The 18,324-nt window shown below is 30.7% G+C and overlaps 1 protein-coding gene across 1 annotated transcript; it reads right to left on the bottom strand.

Moving 5' to 3' along the window:
• Positions 1–12,297: 12,297 nt before the first annotated feature.
• LOC111005820 (GDSL esterase/lipase At5g03610) lies at positions 12,298–14,205 on the bottom strand. The gene is given in 5 exon segments (XM_022277455.2): positions 12,298–12,665; positions 13,438–13,623; positions 13,626–13,735; positions 13,836–14,033; positions 14,102–14,205. Coding segments are annotated over 5 exon segments (561 nt in total). The 5' UTR covers positions 14,154–14,205; the 3' UTR covers positions 12,298–12,650.
• Positions 14,206–18,324: the final 4,119 nt, after the last annotated feature.

The raw sequence follows: 18,324 nt of genomic DNA, 5'->3' as shown, positions 1-18,324 counted from the left end.
ACGGGCCTTTATTATTTGATTCATCAACTTATTCGTGATCTGCTCTTGATCTTACCTGTCATGTAATGTGTATCAAGAATTATGTTATGAGAATTGTGAAAATAAGGTTTCAAAACAAGGTCATATTTATCAAGAATCAAAATGGAAATAATTCGGAATGAAATCAATTTTTAAAGAAGGTTATGCATTTGATGTTATTTATCATAAATTTTTTTGGAACCAAAATCAGAATTCTTTTGATATTTCTTAGCAAAACTGTTTGTAATCGAAATCGAAAATAGATTTGTAAAAAATACTAGTACATATTTTTCTTCTTTCTTGCTAATTACAGATACATTATTGTACTATTTTTAATTAAAATAATAATAAATTTTAATTTATTTTATTACTATATTATTGATAATAAATATTTTTTATTAAAATAAAATTACATCAACTAAAATACTTTTTTTATTAGAACAACCATCATTTAATATAAAATATTATTAAATTTTATTATTCTAATATTTAATAACAATGAATTATATTTTAAATAATTTATTTACATTAGTTAATAATAACAAAGTAAAATTAAAAAATTAAATATAATTTTATCGACATAGCACCTGTGTTTATAGAATCTTGAACTATCGTGGGAGTCATAGGTGTTGACTTGGATTGATGTGCTAACTTTGTTGAACTTCTTTTTTTTTTTTTTTACAACATCTAAGCCGATAGATTTGAAACGACCTTCTAGTCGGTATAGATGCCTTAACTCGTTAAATTATGCTTGCATTGACTGCTGATGGAACTTTCCCTTGGTATTTTAAACCTATATGGTTTGAATATACCCATCTCCTTTCCAATATTCTCTCTACCCTGCACATATTTTACTGTTTCAAGAATTGCATTTCCACCAAACATCCTAATTAAGCTCATACTCATTTAATGATTCTAATATTGATATTATTGAAAACTAGTTCAATATATATATAAACCAGTGCATAAAGAGTACAATTGCTCCCTTAACAAAGAAGCTTTTTATTCATAGAACAACTACACGTGTTAAAATTAAAATAAGTAAAACATAATAAATTATTTTGAGATATAGCATTTTTTTTGAAAATCCTGATTATACAAAATTGTGACCTAGTAAACTTATTTCAATTTTGTTAAAATTAAAATAAACTCATTTCAATTTAACCGGTTATCTAGATTTAACCGGTTAACCGGGATCTTTAACAATAAACTCATTTCAATTTTGTTAAAATTAAAATAAGTAAAACATAATAAATTATAAATAATATAATTATACAAAATTGATAACATACCTGTTAATAAATTAGCTTATAATATTTTAAATTAAATTAATAGCTAATAATATTTTAAATTGAATTTTTTTTAGTTTGAGATTCAATTTTTAAATGGCCTACCAACGAAACCCGTCTTTTAAAACAACACCAAAATACAACTCTATTTTTTAAATTTCTATATACTCTATTTTTTAAATTTCTATTTATAGATTACCAACTAAATCCATTATAGAGTATGCTTATAATAATATTTAATTATTTTAGTAAGTTGATCATAATCATTGGTCAAATAAATCAATTGCATTTTTTAATTAAAATATTTAGAATATTTAGAGAGTAAAAAATAATATAATTAAATATTTAAAAAAAATCTAAAGTTGGCACTTTTTATTTTTATTTTTATTTTTAAAGTCTGAATTTGGTTTGCCTTATTTTTTACCCACACAGCTCCTTCAAACGCTAGTCAGCCTTTTCATAAGGGATCATTTTTGCCAGGGAAATCTTAGTCGCAAGTGGGATTCAAATCTATATCCATCTTTCGCTTAGTAAAATGAAATATAAACAAAACAAATGAGACACTTTTACCATGGATTTAGTAAGGTATATCAACTTATTTTTTATTTTTTATTTTTTTTTATGAATGATTGTGAACTAAAGTGGGAGGAACAACCTTTTAATGCTGATTCTATTGTGGTGTAGAATTATATAGGTTAATAAAAAAAGCCAAACTCAATCTTGTGTGCTATATATATAAACGGAGAAGATGAAAAAGTAAAGCGGTAGAGAAGGAAAAATAGTAAATGGGTGGAACATATTCTATGTTCTCGTTCCTATTTAGGTCACCCCACCCTTAGTCTCGTTGAGTTTGTGGTCCTCACAAGAAAAAGTAATATGTACTAGTGTGTTAAAGATATGAAGTCTAATTATAAATTAGGTGACAAAATCTATTCTAAGTGTAAGTTAGATAAATGGATAGTTTCGTACCCATTTTCTCTTTTTTCAAATTTAATTCAGATGAGATTCAATTGGCCGGTAAGACATATATTTCCGATAAAAAAAAGTAGTCTCTTCAAATCACGATCACCAAATGTTGTAGTACTAAAAACAATTCAAACAAGATTCTACGTAATTGTCATGTTGGTTTCAGATTCTGCCACGTCAACTTTTCGTTCAAAATATTAACAAATGGCAAATTAGAATTTAAACTTTTGAAAATAATAGAGATATCTTTTTAAATAAATGACAAAGTTGAATGAGTGTGTTTTACAATTTAATTTTATAATTCAATTACATGATATGTCGACTAGGGTGCCCATGTGATACCTTTACGACAGTGAGGAACTGTTCTGTGACCTAAACAGGAATAGGGGCAACGACCCAGTTTATGTTTCTCTATTCCTCATCCCGTCCCATTTATTTATTTATTATTATATGAACGATTTATTTTTTTTATTTTTATTATATATATTTGTATGTGAAATTTGATAAGATGATGTTAGTATGAGACATTATTATGAGGTATACCTTATCGATAATTTGAATTGTACAATTCAAATTTTAGGATTTGTTGTTTAACGAATTATAAAATATTCTTAGAGAATTGATAAAATTTTTACTTTTAAATGAGAAAATTTCCCTTATGGATTTAACTATTTAAACGAGTGCACTAAAATCTTTATTCCGATCCTACCAAAATTTGGTAAAAAATTCTCCAAGATGGAGAATGAAATGAGGAGCGAGGAGTAGAGCCGCATACCCATCTCTCACCTGCCCCGCCTCCAAAACACTCCTACACACTAGCTACTATACATAATGGCACAAGAATATGATAGTGGTGGTTGGAACTTGAAAGCACACAAGTACGAGTTGCCTTCTATTACGTAGGATATATAATTTTGCACCACAATAGGGTCGAGATTAAAATTGTTCCTCCCGCTCTTGTTTTTTGTCTCCCACTCTAAGTATTCATAAATAATTGAATTCACTAACGTAAGTTACACGACTTTATTTCAATGAATAAAAAAATAGCTATTTTGACTTCACCATCTTAATGTTCCTATTTACATATCATATTTTCTCCAAGTTCAGAAGATAATAAATTTTAAAGAGAAAACAATGAGAAAAACTCATCAAGGGAAAGCCATTTTCTTACTTATCGTAAAAAAAAAGTTGCCATTGAAGAGAACAAGATGGCTGGTCCTGAACTGGGTTTGCCTTATTTTTTTACTGACCAAGCTCTTTCAATTGCTAGCCAACCTTCTCATATGGGATCCTTTTGCAAGGAACTTTAGGCATAAGATGCATTAAAATCTATATCCATCTTTGTTTTGGTAAAATGAAATATAATTCAAAATAAATTAGAAACGCTTTCTGAGGGAAAATTTATCAATTTCTGCCGTATTTTTTTAGTACAGTAAGTGGGAGTAGAGGGATCCGAACTTACGACCTCTTCGTCAAAGACATGTGTCAATTACTGTTGAGTTAATTGGTCAAAAACATGTGCCGATTATTACTGAACTAAACTGAGCTCATATTGACACTTTAATGCTAACTTTATTGTGGTTTACAATAATATATCGTATCGTACGTAAAAGAAGCCAACTCAATCTTGTGTGCTATATATCTAAATGAAAAAGTAAAGTTGATGACAAAGACAAAAACGTAAATGGGTCGAAGATATTCTCCGTTCTTGTTCCTATTTAGGTCACCCCACTCCCGTCTGTGGTCCTCAAAGGAAAAAGTGACATCTACTACCGATCATAAATTAATTATAAATTAGACAACTACCAAGGTAAGGAGCGTAAAACGTGTTAGAAATATTGGGTTGGGATACCTACATTGCCTTATGATGCCTTATGAGAAGTAATGACACAATAAATTATAAAACATATAATGGGCACTATGGTCCCCGAAATGGAGTTTGAGTGGCTTCCTTCGGTCTGATATATTTTAGGGTAGCAAAACTATTTTAAATACTGATTAAAATTTTCAAATATAACAAAATATTAGAATTCTGATTTGGTAATTTTTCATTATTCCGACTTTACCCTTTTTCAGATTTGGCGCGGAAATTTCTTCGTTGGGACACTATGGACGCACCATGTCGCCACTTCGCGATTAATTTGATAGTTTTGGTTTTCACTTTTCACGGTTATCTAGATTATTTGAAAGTGTATTTCAAAAATATATCTGACATATATTAGGGTTATATTAGTAGTAAATTATATAATCATATCTGAAGTTGCATCGATAGATATCATAATTATATAATTATATCAGAAGTTGTATCAATAGATATCATAATTATATAATCATATCAGAAGTTGCACCAGATATCATAGTTATATTAGTAGTACATCAATTGTATATGATCAGTAATTTTAGATTTCATTTTGTTTGTTTGCACCATTGTTTTCATTTAAAAAAAAATAACTGGGTATATTAGTATTATATCAACACAAAAATATCATAGTTATATTAAAGTTATATCAATCGTAAGTCAGAGACGTATGAAGTGTATATCACAAATATATTAGTGTTTTTGTTTTGTTCGACACACAGATAAGAGATCAAGGAAAAGGTAGAAAACGATACAATAATTTATAATGGTTTACCCCAACTATTTATGTGTTACGTCCAGTATTCCGCTCGTATGAAGTGTATATCACAAATATATTAGTGTTTTTGTTTTGTTCGACACACAGATAAGAGATCAAGGAAAAGGTAGAAAACGATACAATAATTTATAATGGTTTACCCCAACTATTTATGTGTTACGTCCAGTATTCCGCTCAGATGCAAGTTCCACTAATAAATTAAAATTGGATACAAAGCACTCAAATATATCCCCCATATATTCACCCTTTAGAGGTCCCAACAAAAGTCTTCTAGTGAAAAACTAACAAGAATCAAAATCTAATTATCTCAATACTGCTGCCAATACCCCAAGCCGCCGTCTCAAGTCTGCCACAAAATCCTATGAAAATCAGCAGAAGAATTAAGCCCCATGGCTCAAGACCCTAAAACACGAATACTGCAATATTTATAAAGTCGATACAACCATGGTCTGTCCGTAGCGCCATGGCGCTGCAGACAGAAATTTCGTCCGTGTACCCACATCAAGATAGCGTCTCGGTGCCGTCCCTCAGCGTCGCGGTGCAGCCTTTTCAGCTCCACTGACTTGCAGCATCCCACTTTACATGTTTTTCATCCCAGTTTCGTCCCAACTCGACCCTAACTCGTCCCCACGTCGATTTGACTCCACCAATCCCAACACTCTTCCCCCAAATAGAACGACAAATGCGTCACTGACCCAACTTCACCGCCTGCAATAAGTATATGTCTATCACTTTTTATTTCCTGTTAACCGTCAATAATAGGATTAGAAGTAGCTCATATATTATCCTTAACATTTTTCTGCAGCAAAGTAGAAGTGTTGTGGTTAATTGGCTACTACACTCAGAATTGGGAAGCATTGCTTGTATGATAGAAGGAAGGTCAACATGGGGACACATTCTACAGGTCGTAGCGCAGTTATGACTATTTTCTTCACTCCCAAATTATGGATGTGTTTCAAGTCTTCTGCGGCAGTTTCCACCACTCAACTATGAAAGGTTTCAAACTCTACAGCCACACATATCAAACGCATATATATGAACTATAAATTAGTAAGGATTTGTCCTTAAGTTTTAGGATGCGTTTAAAAGGTCTTCTTTATTTTTTGAAAAAAACGACACGCCATTCATTCAAAAAAGTATGTGAGAAACATACGAGAGGAGGAGGCTAAATAAATGCGCTCCAGTCAAAGAGATAGTGGAAATATCGTAATTATAGAAGAAAGATGATTTTGTGGACCAAGAAGAGGCAGCCGTCTTGATGTCCTCCCATAGATTTGCCGCGGTTCTAGAGACGTCTGTAAATAGACGTTTAATTGGTCTTCAACCAATCTATCCGGTTACTCCACATCTAAGTGTTTTTCTTTTTTTAAGAAAAGATATCATTTCATTAAAAAAGCATGTGAGCAACATACCTACAAAAAAAAATGCTCGGAGGAAAGCATTCCAATTGACAGAAATGGTAGCTATATCGTAATTACAAAAGAGATTGGATTAAGAGGACCAAGCAGAGGCGCAATAATGATAATATCCTCCCCAAAGTGAAGCGCGTGAGATCTAGAAACCTCCGAGAAAAAATGTGATTGTTTCTTTCCAGCTAAACATTCTACATAATAGAGCCAATAGCATTGCTCCACATAATATTACTCTTGCAATTGAGAGGCTCTCTAGAATAAAATTATCAATATATTTGAGGAGAACATTTGAAAGCTAGGAGGTGCGAAAAAGAAGCGACCACAGAGAATTTGTGATAACGCAATGCAGGAGCAAGTGGTCTAGAGTTTCTTTGCTACAAACACACCAATTTGGGTGGGAAACCAAAGGGGGGAGAAAAACCAGCAATTTATCCATCGTATTTAGGCCTCTGTGGAAGGTGTTGGAAACGTTGATTAGCCCTCACTAAAATTCACTTTCAATCTCACAGACTTTGAAGAGAAGAAATTTGTTCTCTTATAAAACTCAAGAACATACAAGAGAAGAATATTGTTCTCTTTTCTTTTTTGATTGAAATACTTCAATTTGCTTCTTTCTTGCTTGGTTACAAATGAGGGAAATGATCTCTTTACATAACATCCAAGAGACACAGCTAAAAGACACAAAATATATGGATATATGTATACATACTATTCATGTATCTTAATACATTAACTTACATGAACCTAACAATTCATGTATCTAGAAATTCATGAATAGACTCCAAAAATTATCAAAAAAATCAGTAGATTCTGATAAAATGGAGGATATAACAAAAGCCACATCAGTAGCTACATTTTCAATACAGTTAGCAACAAATGCTCAATCATGAGCCACCTCACAAAACCAGCAGAATAAACAATTAAATCAAACTTCCTTGCATAGAAAATCTGTGATTTCTTCCTATCAGCAGCTTTAATTAGTTACCTTATACAGCAGACTCATATTTGGATTATTATTTAAACCTTGTATGGAAAGGATCACAATTCTGCTGTATTATATTTACTCTTCTTTACCGTTGCAAGTTTACCTTACTTAGCTCAAGAATGTATACTACCATACTGTATATTTACATAGGTTTTCTCCTTGAAGCAGTAGCAATTTTGTAAATATATTTTTCTCTTTATTTTCATTGTCAAAGCTAGTGAATAATAGAACACTCTCTTTTGTCATCTCGTTTGTCATAAACAGATTGTACGGCTTCAAGAAATTCTAGCCTAGTTTTGATCCATTTTTTAGATTCAGATGGATGCTTATCGGATAAAAGGGATTTCATTGCCTTAACTGAAAAAGTGCCATTAGCTATTTGAAACCAAGAGATCTGATCGGAACCTTTATCAGAACTAGGCTGCTGAAATGATGCAGAAATGCTTGACCAAAAAGATGATTCCCTATCAAGCAATGGTCGACGAGGATAAAAATTCCAGCCGTGAGAATTCCAAGCTTCAGCAACTAAGAGGGTCTTCTTAGCAGAAAGGACAAATAATCTTAGTTGTGATAAATGTAGAGGCCCAAAATCCGTCCAATTATGGAACCAGAAAAGTAAATGCTCTCCATTTCCCACTTTCCATTTTGTCAAGTTGTGGAATAGGACCTTTAATTTGATAACGTGGAACCAAGGAGCTCTTGAGCTACTGAATTTTCAAGTAGAGGGAAAAATCTCAGGAAGGTAAGTGTCGTGTTTAGCTTTAATCAGGCTGACCCAGAGACTGTTTTGTTGTGTGAAGAATCGCCGCAACCATTTTATAATCAAATTAGCGTTGACAATACTATCAATGCCTAATCCTCCTTGGGACTTTGGAAGGATGACAATATTCCATCGAACGAGATGGGGGCTTTTGGTGTCACCGATTCCTTCCCATAGAAAATTTCTCATTAGTTTCTCAACATCTTTTGTGACTCTGATAGGGGCTTCGAATACCGACAAATAATATTTCCACTTTTGGTATGTAGCAATATTTACAGCTCTCAGAATTTTCGATTAACTCTCTCAATAATTGGGTCCCAAAACGAAGCAGCCTCTGGATTTCCCCCCAGAGACATTCCCAGGTAGGAGATAGGCAGCGGACTTATAGGACATCCCCAAATTTTCAAGAATCTGTTGAGGTCTTCAGCAGGGATATTAACACCGGAGTAGGAGGATTTTTTAATGTTAATATTAAGCCCCGAAGCCAATTCAAAAGATTTCAACAACATGAATAGATTCCCAAGCTTGATCTCGCCTGCACAAGAGAATAGTAGAATATCATCGGCAAAAAGAAGAAGGGAAATATGAAGGCTCTTGTGATTAACAAGAAAACCTTCAATGAGCCCTTTCCCATGAGCTTCCTCCCAAAGACGGCTAAGAAAAGAGGAGAGTGGATCCCCTTGTGGAATACCTCTCTGAAATGAGTGCGTTTTAAATTTTATATTTTATGGACAAGCAACATGTCTATTTCATAAAATTAAAACATCGAATACTTTTAAGGGGATTTGTAATGGGTAGCATATAAGTTTTCTATATTTAACAAAATAGCATGCATTTTTGATATTTTCAGACATAGCATTTTTTTGAAAATCGTGATTTTAAAATTTTCAATATTTCCAAATTACCCTTTTCAGTTATCACTTCGTTATTATATATCAAACATATATCAGGAGTATATTTGACAATATCAGAAGTAAATCAATAGTATATCAGAAGTCAATCAGTTCTATATTAGTTGTATAATAGTAAATCATTATTCTACCTGCTTTAACCTTTTGTCTTGTATTTTTTTTGATCAATTAGAAATCAGTAAGTATTGACATGCATGAGAAATCAACAACAATGTCATTCTTAAAAGGTTTAAACATCATTCTTGGGAATCAACATTAACAGCAAATCAGCAGCAAAGTTCTTCAACTAAAAACTTAAAGGTTTAAACATCAAAACGAACCAGTAGCATAAACCAAAAGTAGACTAACAATGTCATTCTTAAAATTCTATAAATGAAGAAGCATAAGTTCCAACAGTTTAGAAAAGTGTAAGTTTCATTCTTGTATAATCTTTTGGTAAAAGCTTTGGACATCAATCTTCGTTCTTGGTGATTGTCGTGTCTTCGGAGATAACATCTTTGAAGCTTTCCATTTTTCCATAGACAACACTTCTAGCGTTGGTTTGTGTTGTCTTTTGGGACGAACGATATCAACATTTTCGACGATGCATTTTTATTTCATTTTTCGTGTTTGTACCATTGCTTTTATCTGAAAAAAAAATTATTTCATATATTAGTAGTATATTAGAAAACATATATTAAAGGTAATATGTTCGAAATAATTGGTAGATATGATAGTTATATTAGGAGTAAATCAATTTCATATCATATGTATATCAAACCTATATCACATATATATCAAGAGTATATCTATCAATCATAGTTATATCTGTAAATCAATAATATATCAGAAGTTCATCAGTTCTATATCATCTATAGTAGTAGATATCACATAGTTATATAAGAATTAAATCAATTTCATATCATATGTATATCAAACATATATCACATATATATCAGTAGTATATCTGTGAATCATAGTTATATCATAAGTAAATCAATAGTATATCAGAAGTCAATCAGTTCTATATCACCTATAGTAGTATATATCATAGTTATATCAAAAGTAAATCAATTTCATATCAGATGTATATGAAACATATATCACATATATATTAGGAGTATATCTGTCAATCATAATTATATCATAAGTAAATCAATAGTATATCAGAAGTCAATCAATTCTATGTCACTTATAGTAGTAGATATCATAGTTATATCAGAAGTAAATCAATTTCATACCATATGTATATCAAACATATATCACATATATATCAGGAGTATATCTGTCAATAATTAGTATATCAGAAGTCAATCAGAAGTAATTTATTGTTGGTTCGGGCCTGCAGGGTATACTTGTAATTTACAACGTGGACCTCCATTTTTTTGTGAAAAAAATGGTATATTTGAAAAACTCAAACCTTGTTACTATTTTGCTTATTTTCCTAACTTTTTTTGTCATATCTGAAGTTGCCCCTACTTTTAATGAATAAAGCGTATTTTCACATTATATCATTACTTAGTCCACTAATTACAACGTTTGGTAAAAATAAAGACTTAATTGAAAAAATACTCACATATTAGCGGTTAAAACATATATATAAATCACATCAAATAAAAACTATTAATATTCACGAGGTTTCATTCCAAAATCAATTGGCAGTGAAAATAATAGTTAGATATATTATAAACTCTTGTTAGCCTTCTTATCTTTTAAGATTAAATCAATTGACAGTGAAAATAATAGTTAGATATATTATAAACTCTTGTTAGCCTGGTTAGCCTTCTTATCTTTTAAGATTCTTAACAAAAACGTATTTTCAAATATAACAGAAAATTTTGAAGTTTTAAAAAAATAGCATAATTTACATATAAGATGAGAAAAGTTAAACTTATGTTATATTAGAAAAAAGAAAATAAAAGGTAATGATTTTCTGTAGGGGCCGTTTGTTTTGTTGGAATCCGAGATTCCTATTTGGGGCATCTATATTCCCACATTCATTTTATGGGAATGTAGGATACCCGGGAATCTTGACATGCCCGGGTATCCTATGATGCCCACATGTGAGACATCTTACGAGTTTTGGATACTCTTTTGAAACAAGGGTTTCCAAGATTCCCGTGGTGAGGGCATCCACTTTTTTACATTTCTGCCCTTAATTTTTTCTTCATGGATGTTCTTTCATCAAATTTTTTAAATTCTTTCTCAAAAATTTCTTTAGTTTTTATTTTTAAATTTATAATTAAGATAATTAATGTTCTCGTCTAATAAACAACTTTATGTCATTAACTATATTTATACATTAGATTTACATGTAAAATTTTATTACAATTAAATTATATAATATCTCCATTTATTTTTAATATTTTGAAGGAATTACATTATTAATAATATTTATTACCATAAATATATAATTTTAAAGTAATATTCTTTTTACTACCAAAATACCTGTCATATTTTTCATCTTAAAAAAAATATAATGTGATGATAGGATAAATAAATTTCACCCAAGATAGCATAAATTATATGATTGTTTTTTTGAAAAACTATTAAAGTTGAAAATGAAATTTATATTAAGTTAATATGAATTAGTTTTTCTACAAAATAACATATACAAAAATAAAAATATTAAATTAATTCAAATAAACTTATTATATTAAATGAATTTATAAATTATATAAATATTTGTAATGGCATTTTTGGAACATTTTACAAATTTAACCGATTCTAAAAAATAAATCCTACAAAACAAAGGTGGCTATCTAAATATTACCGGATATTCTTATAAATTTTCTTACGAAATAAACATGGTTATCTGAAGATGCCGGACATCTAAAATTTCAGATATATGAAATTTCAGACACTATAAATACCGGACATCTACATTCCCCAAGAATAAACGGCCGTTAAAGTACATGTTAAGTAAATTTGTGGTTTGAAGTGAAATTAATTCTTCTAAAACAAACACGCCCAACTAAAGAATAGAAAACATATAAAAATCCAACACAAAGCACAATCAAAACTCGTCCGTCTTGGCAATGCCTACTGATTGTTGTTCCACAAATCTATAATTAACGGAAGAAGAGTCCAAACTCCAAAGTATAAAAATAGACTTGTAAAAAAAAAAAAAATAATAGAGTATAAAAATAGAAAAAAAATTAAAAAGTTTCATTAGTTTAAAATCCATGGCAAATATGCAAATTGAAACAGCAAGTTTTAAGTTTGAAAAGTGTTATTTAAGTTTTTTTTTTTTTGAGTTCATTAACGTTTACAAAGAGAGCTACCTTAATTAATTATGTGATATTACCAAGATTTTGTATTAGATAAGTTAAATAGTCATTGCCAGATACCAAGATAACAAGGGCTAAAGAGGAGTTAATGTCTCATGGAGTAAACATAGAGTTATCAATAAGCTCTTGTAATAAGTCGATTTGCTTGGTCAAGTTTGGCGCAAAAATTTGTGCATCAAACACACCGATTCCACTACAAGCAAAGTTGACACCATCTAGCAACTCTAGATTTACTACGTCATACAATTGCATGTATGGTATTGGAGACTCAAGGCCTAAAAAACTCGCTGTATGTGTGTATAGTCAAAGATGTATTATATATTGTCTCCACTACTTTCTTCACTCCCAAGCTATGGATGCGTTTCAAGTCTTCTGCGGCAGTGGCCACCACTGAGCTTATGAAATTAAGGTTTCAAACCCTGCAACCACACATATATACCAACTACAAATTAGTAAGGATTTGTCCCTGGCTTTAGGGTGCATTTAATAGGTATTCAACCCATCTCAGTTCATAGTACGTATATTTTAAATAATTTAAACATAGAATACTTTTAATCGATAAAATGTATCTTCATATTATATATCATTATTAACTAACTAATCTCAACGTTTGTTAAAAATAAGGACTTAATTGAACAAACACTAAAGTATTAGCAGTTAAAACGTATATTTTTAGCTTTAAATAAATAATATAAAATAAAAAGGTTTCAAATATAACATAAAGTTTGAAATTTCAGGAAAATAACACAATTAAATTCAATCTTAAACTCTAAAGATAGAGAAAAGTTAAAAGTTATGTTATATTTGTGATACGAAAATAAAAAGTTGTGATTTTTTGTAAAGTACGCGTATTGAATTTTGTGTTTTGAATTGAAATTTCTCCTCAGGCAAATGTGCCCAACTAAAGAATAGAAAACATATGTAAAAATCCAACACAAGCACCATAAAAAGTAGCCGGTACTGAAATGAAATAGTGTTGGAAATGCATGTACATGTCCCATAGGATATTACTACCTTCCTTAAAAGTTCTGAGATTTAACCCCATTCGAAGTTAGAAATACAAAAATAAAAATTTCCATTAGTTTAACGTCCATGGTAAATATATATCCAAATTGAAACAGTGAGTTTTAAATTTGAAACGAGGTTTTCTTTTTCCTTTTTGAGTTCATCCCGATCTAAAAAGAGAGTTACCTGAATTAATTCAGTGATATTACTAAGATTTTGTATTAGGTAAGTTAAATAGTCAATGCCAGATACGGAGACAAGGGCTAAAGATGAGTTAATGTCTTGTGGAGTGAACGTAGAGTTATCAATCATCTCTTGTAAGAAGTCGATTTGCTTGGTCAAGTTTGGCGCAGAAATTTGTGTATTTGTGTATCAAACACACCAGTTCCACCAAAAGCAAAGTTGACACCATCTAATAATTCTGGATTTACTACATCATACAATTGCATGTATGGGATCGAAGACTCCAGGTTTAGAAAACTCGCTGCAGGTGTAGACAAAGATGTATTATATGTATTAATCTACTAATAAAAATACATTCAACTATTAAAATAGTTAAATTGTTAAAAATCATTTAGATTTACCAAAGTAATCTGTGAGAACATAACCATCAGAGTTACGTCCATCAGGTTTGCCGAGAAAGATAATTCCATATGGATACTTAATGAAACTATCGTTGGATATTTCATTGCTGGTGTCAACGTAGGAATCCCCAAACACAAACAACTTATTGGTAGCCTCAAAATGCTTGTGGATAGAATAATGACCGCCTAGTCCTTGTCCTGGAAAACAAACACATGTAAATGTAAAGTAGTATTCTAAACCAATACAAAAATCATATCGCACACACCTGCCATGAGGGAGATGAACAAGAGGGGGAAGAACAACTTTGTTGACTCCATTTGTGTAAGAAAAGCAAGCTCGATCTTGTGCGTACTACCAACCGCCACCAAGGTTGTGCTATTATATATAGTAGTGTGTGTTCAAGATTGTAGGCAACGTCACTCCATTTCAATTTAAATTCTAAGTCAATGGGAAAAGCTAAAGGGTAGAGCGCATGTGAAACATTGTTGAAGTGTAAATAAAGTCCTATATTGACTAGGAAAGGAGAATATCTATGATACATAGGTTAAGACAATAATTTTTGTTGGTATGAAGTCTTCTGAGAAAAACCAAAAGCCAAAGTCATGAGAATTTATGTCTAAAGTGAATAATATATGATCATATACTGTGGAGATAAAAAGGGCTACGAACTTGAAAAGAAAAATCAATTTTCATGGGATAGTTTTTTTTTCTTAATTAAAGTCTCTTTCTCGTTTGTGCTATTATTTTGCTAACACCGTCGAAAAACTTGCAAAAAAGAGCCTGATGCCAACTGCATACGCTGTAAATGCTCTCTCAAATATTAGGTGTCTTAGTATGAATAATTTTTTCCTTTTTTTTTTTACTTTTTCTGAGTTCAACCAGATGTATGTTATACCTTTATGTTAAATAGAATACGGATAGAGATTCAAATTTCTGACCTTTTTGTTAAACATATATATCTTAACCAAAATTAAGCTATGCTATGTTAATAACTTAATATTTCTATATACGTATTCTACTTTCTTCAAGTTTAGAAGAAAATGTATTTAACAAGAAAAACAATAATGATAAAGAAGTTGAAGCTCGTTTCTCATGATCCATACGAGGCCATTTTCTTATTTACATATATAAAAAAAAGGTTAGCATTTCTGTTTGTTGAGTTTCGTCCCTCTGGGTTCCAAAGCTTGGTTTGTCTTATTTCTCATGACTGAAGTTTGTTCAGGTTTAGGATCGTAAGAAGAGAAATGGATGATCCACAGCTAATAGGCGATGACAGTTATGTCAATTGGTATGAAGATACCAATTGATGAGAATTATGTCCAAAATAGACTATTATATCACCGTGGAGATAAGAGCTTAAAATCTATATACCAGTTAGGTCAGCCAACCCCAACCTGCGCAGTGCCTCGTCCCTAGAAGGAATAAAGTAATATCACTACTAGTGTGTTAAAGATGTGGAGCCTAATTATGTGAAATAGCTGACTAGATTTATTTGATAAAGGGGATGTGGAACATTGCATTTTGGAGACAGTAATGAGGCTAGAAAACATTATTGGTCAGAAAGGCATCACATGGGCACCGTGGCCTCATAAAAAGAATTCTTCTTTTTTACTTCTTGGTACTAAACTTTCTCCAACTTATGAATTATACACTGTTTAGTAGTTATTTTAGGTAGGTATCCTTGTGAAGGAATATGAATGGACATTCCTGTGTTTAAACGAGTTGTGACTTTTGAACTTGTTAGGATTATTATACATATAGGTCACAGGGAAATTTTTATATCTAAAAATATTAGTTCTTTACTTTCAACACTTTTATTTATTTTGATTTATGTACTTTTACATGATAATCGAATTAGGCGGCCAAGATAAAAGTGGAACAAAGGTGCATGCTTGTGCCAATAGATCAAATACAACTTTTAAAATGCGACTATTTTTGTCCTGTCTCCATACCCGTAGGCCGAGCTCAAGAATATTTTTTGAGGCTCTAAACCAGTCAAACTCTCTATTGAAGATTATATAACAAAACACATATTTATCCAATATAAATTAGTAAGGGTTGCTACCAAAACCCTTTTTTGTTTTTGTTATATTTATTTTTGATATTTATATGCATTTTATAATTAAAAATGATAAAATAATACTTTTATTTATAATTTAAAAAAAAAATAAAAACAAAAATTCGAAACAAAAAACTTAATTTTATAATTTCCAAAATTTTCTACATAATTGTAGAAATGTTTCCGGAAAAAAAAAACAATTATCAAATGATGTTTCGAAATAAGTAACAAACAATGAAAATGTTATTGAATATATTCAGTAAACTTTCAATTATGTTTAATAAGAGTGTCGAACTTTCAAGTGTTCAACATAAATCGTAACTATTGGAAATAAACAGAAATATCATACTTCTACTTAAACATAATTAATTACCGCGAATACCAAGATTTCCTAGCTTTAGAATTCATAATACAAATGAATCGGTTTCAACCATATATTTTAACTTCGTCCAATAAAGTTATAAATCTCGAAATTGATATATCGTCCTATCTCTTAAAACTTAATAAGGTACAAAATTGTAAAAAATTCACCAAATAAATCACCCAAAACTCAATCATAAAAAACCATGAAATGTAACAACAAAAATTAATACCTAAACTTAGCTACGAGGCAAGAAATAGTTAAACCACACACTAAAACAACAACAAAAACAAAATAAAAAAAAAAAATTTGAGAAAAGTATTTAAGTAAATGTAAATATATGTTTTAGTCTAGGATGAAAAGGAGTGTCAATTTGGTCCCTTAAAAATTTTCAATTTAGGTCTTTCATTTATTAATTTTTTTTTTCAATTAAGTATTTACAATAACTAAATATTAAAAAACAATTATATATGAATTTTAAAATAGTAAATTTTTCGGAATCAATGTCATGTGGCTTACCAAAGTATATCTCTATAATTGGGACTCGTTGACTAGCTCGAACTTGAACCTCAAAGTAGGTGGGTACCACGAGGCTAAAAACGCTTGTCATATTATGTCATTCTGATATTAGCATATATACCAATATTTTAATCGATCAATTTTTAATACCAACAACCAATTTCAAGTCCGGCAGTTACTCTATACTAAGGTCAATATAAAATAGGTATAACTATGCATATAGAATTTTTAGATAATTTAATTACATAAATGACTTAAATTTTAAGAATCTGTCAAAATAGTGAATGAGACCTACATGAAAATTACCAAGCTACCATGTTTCTTTGCCCTAACAGATAAAAGCCAAAAAGCTTGGACTTCATCATCATGGACCCTAAACCCTCGCAGAACTTTAATTGATACAGAATTGAACTCTTGGAATCTTCTAGAGTCCAACCTCCATAAAGTATAAAAATAGACTTGTCAAAAAAATAATAATAAAGTATAAAAATAGAAAAAATAATAAATTCCATTAGTTTAAAATCCATGGCAAATATATGCAAATAATTGAAACAGCAAGTTTTAAGTTTGAAAAGAGTTTTTGTTTTTTTTCATTTTTGAGTTCAAACATTTACAAAAGAGAGTTACCTTAATTAATTATGTGCTATTACCAAAATTTTGTATTAGGTAAATTAAATAGTTATTGTCAGATACCAAGCTAACAAGTACTAAAGGAGAGTTAATGTCTCGTGGAGTAAACGTAGAGTCGTCAATAAACTCTTGTAAGAAGTCGATTCGCTTGGTCAAGTTTGGCACAAAAATTTGTACATCAAATACACCGGTTCCACCTAAAGCAAAGTTGACACTATCTAACAACTCCGGATTTACTACGTCATACAATTGCATGTATGGGATCGGAGACTCAAGGCCTAGAAAACTCACTGCATGTGTGTATGTTCAAAGATATATTATATATTAATTGGATAATAAAAATACATTCAACTACTAAAATAATTAACTTTTCAAAGATCATTTAGATTTACCAAAGTAATCTGTGAGAAAATTGTAAAATTAGAAACTGATCCTTCCAAAAACGAGGAAGAGACAAATGCCTGACCATACTCTACCCCAACACAGCTTGAGATCCTTTGGAATTGATTCTTTTCCTTGAATCTTTCTCCAATGAAATCTTCCTCCTTCTTGCCTTCAACGTGAAAAAAATTTCCAGCTTGTACAAATCAGAGTCTCATGACAGACTGGCAGCAGATTGCTTCTCTTTTTCAATCTTCTATTTTGGGTACACTGACAATTATCTTTTCAGCATTCATTACAACGAATGTTATTTCCTTTCTTGTCTTTATTCAATTCCTTCTATATGTGTCCTTAGTAGCCGTTGTTTTCCTTTTTGGTATCTCGTGTAATCAATATTTAGTTTATATTTTGGTGCTTGATGAAAGGAGACAGAGAAAATATCAGCCCACTGTCATTTGATTTGTCCAACAAGCTAAAACTTTGATTTTGAATTCTTTCTTAACCATCGTTCGAGTAACGTCCATCAAATTTGTTGAAA

This window comes from Momordica charantia, assembly GCF_013281855.1.
Source record: "Momordica charantia cultivar OHB3-1 chromosome 1 unlocalized genomic scaffold, Mcharantia_2.0 BLBB01000001.1, whole genome shotgun sequence".
NCBI lineage: Eukaryota > Viridiplantae > Streptophyta > Magnoliopsida > Cucurbitales > Cucurbitaceae > Momordica > Momordica charantia.
Note: the sequence above shows the minus strand (reverse complement) of the source record. Positions and strands in the feature narration are given on the sequence as shown.